This window comes from Trichechus manatus, unplaced genomic scaffold, assembly GCF_000243295.1.
Source record: "Trichechus manatus latirostris isolate Lorelei unplaced genomic scaffold, TriManLat1.0 scaffold00113, whole genome shotgun sequence".
NCBI classification, from domain to species: domain Eukaryota; kingdom Metazoa; phylum Chordata; class Mammalia; order Sirenia; family Trichechidae; genus Trichechus; species Trichechus manatus.
In genome coordinates, this window is record NW_004444049.1 from 3,659,075 (window position 1) to 3,661,320 (window position 2,246).

General features: G+C 59.6%; 1 protein-coding gene across 1 annotated transcript in view; it reads right to left on the bottom strand.

Moving 5' to 3' along the window:
• TCIRG1 (T cell immune regulator 1, ATPase H+ transporting V0 subunit a3) overlaps nt 1-2,246 on the bottom strand; it is a 14,312-nt gene that overhangs the window by 2,975 nt on the left and 9,091 nt on the right. The window contains exons 11-12 of the mRNA XM_004383645.2: nt 289-428; nt 57-214 (exon numbers count right to left, since the gene is read on the bottom strand). Coding sequence (XP_004383702.1) covers nt 57-214; nt 289-428 — 298 coding nt within the window. The remainder of the gene's footprint in view (nt 1-56; nt 215-288; nt 429-2,246) is intronic.

Below are 2,246 nucleotides of genomic sequence, written 5' to 3' on the forward strand. Positions count from 1 at the left end.
GGCGGGGCGGGGGCGGGGCCGGGGCCGGGATACTGAGGGGCGGGCCGTGGCCTCACCTCCAGCCGGAGTGGTTGGCCATGGCGGCCACGCTCCAGCCCGAGCGGAAGATGGTGGCGGCGCGGCTGAAGCACTCGTTGTAGATGAAGCCGGTGTAGACAGAGAACAGCCCCATGAGCAGGAGCAGGTAGCGCCCCCCGAAGAAGGTCCGCCAGATCTGAGGGTGCGGCGCCATGAGGAACTGTCCGGCCCCGCCACCCCACCCTGCGGGACCCCGACCCGGGCCCTCACCTCGTTCTGCGCGGCCTTCACCGCTGGTTGGTCCTCAGCGAGCACCATGGCTAGCGCGAAGAGGAACATGAGCAGCCCGTGGCCCACGTCGCCAAACATCACAGCGAAGAGGAAAGGGAAGGTGATGATGGTGTAGGGCGCTGGGGGCAGAGGGGGCGCGGTCAGCCAGGGCCCCCACGATGCAGGCTATGCCATGTGGACGCCGCGGCGCTCCAAACCCAGGCCTTTGGAGCCCGGGGAAACGCAAAGGTGGTGTTTGCAAGGCGAGGCCACCAGTCTGCCTGCATTTAATGGCCCACCACTTACAAGCTGTGTGAACTTGGGCTAGTTACTTAACCTCTCTGAGCCTCCATTTCCCATCTGTAAAAGGAGCCCTGGTGGTGCAGTGGTTAAGCGCTCGGCTGCTAACCAAAAGGTCAGAGGTTTGAGCCCACCAGTGGCTCTGCGGGAGAAAGTTGCAGCAGTCTGTTTTTGTAAAAAATTACAGTTTTGGAAACCCTATGGAGCAGTTCTACTTGTCATATAGGGTTGTTATGAGTCGGAATAGACTTGACAGCAATGAGTTTGGTTGTGGGTTTTTTTTAATATAGATAATAGTACATACAATAGGATACGTAATAGTAATATAGCCCCTTCATGTTAGCTGCCATGGAATCAGCCCAGTGAAAACCCTGTGGGTCACAATGGTCTGATCCCCAACCGATCACGGGGATGGCACAGAACTAGGCAGCATTTTATTAAGTTGTGCATGGGGTCACCATGAGTCAGAGGCTGTAAAGATTTCAGTGTAGGAAACCGTACAGGCCAGTCCTACTCTGTCAAATGGGGTCACTAGGATTCGGAATCCACTCAGTGGCACACCACAACAACAGCATATTATTATCAACTCTGGATCACGGGTGATCAAGTTTGCTCTCACTGGCTGGGCGTCTGTCAGTGCAGAGGGTTATGGGACAAGAGAAATGGTGCTGGGGCCCCAAGGACCAGCTCGAGCTCCAGGATGCTGGCCCTGAAGAATCAGCAGGTCCCAGAGGACCACATGCACCTGCTCAGGACCCTCGTGGCTTCAGGCTCCACCTTCCCGTCCTGCCTGTACCACTTTGGGGGCCAAGCACCCTGCCTCTTGCCCACTGGGCTCCTTGACCTGTGACTAAGTCCCCTCCTGAGGGGGGCCTCGCCCTGGCTTCACACCTCGCCCCCAGTTCAGGAGGTGTCCCTGAGGGAAACCCCTGCTGGGTGACACTGGGGGCCCTCCACTCATCTGATGGTGTCAGCCACACTGCAGCCAGGCACTGCAGGGGAAAAGGTGTCCAGAGGGAGAAGACCCAGTGGGTGGCAGAGCCAGGCGTCAGAGGTGCTCAGGGGTTCAGAGCGGGGAGGGGAGGGAGGAAGCAGGGACCCCAGGGAGGGAGGTGGGTGGGGGCACCCTCTGGGGACCCACCACCGCCAGTTCTAGCCTGTCGCCGTGTAGGCACCGTGTTGCCAAACCTTTCGGACTTTTGTAAAAACTCAAATTTTCATGTTGGCACCTCTGGTGGACGCGCTGGTGGTCTGCCCAGACTCCTCAGCCTCCTTTGACCCGCTGTGTGCCCCTCCCCCGACTCCTCCTGCTTTATTGATAACAGCTGGGTGGGCCACTTCTAGAAGATTCCCTTGGGCCTGGGAAGATCACCCAAGCTGACATCAGTCATATCCCCCCCAGCACCTCCTCTATCCCACCTAGCCAATGGCCGATGGGTGCAGGGTCTGAAAGCTCCCGAAGGATCAGGCTGAGGCTGGGACTTGACTGGAGACCACCCAGCGCTCAGCTCCTTCCCCCTCTGCCTGCTCCCCTGTCCCTCTCCCCACCCTCCCTGTCACCCCTGCCTGCTCCCCTGTGCCCCCCCGCCTGCTCCCCTGTCCCTCCTGCCTGCTTCCCTGTCTCCCCCTGCCTGCTCCCCTGTCCCCCTCATCCCCCC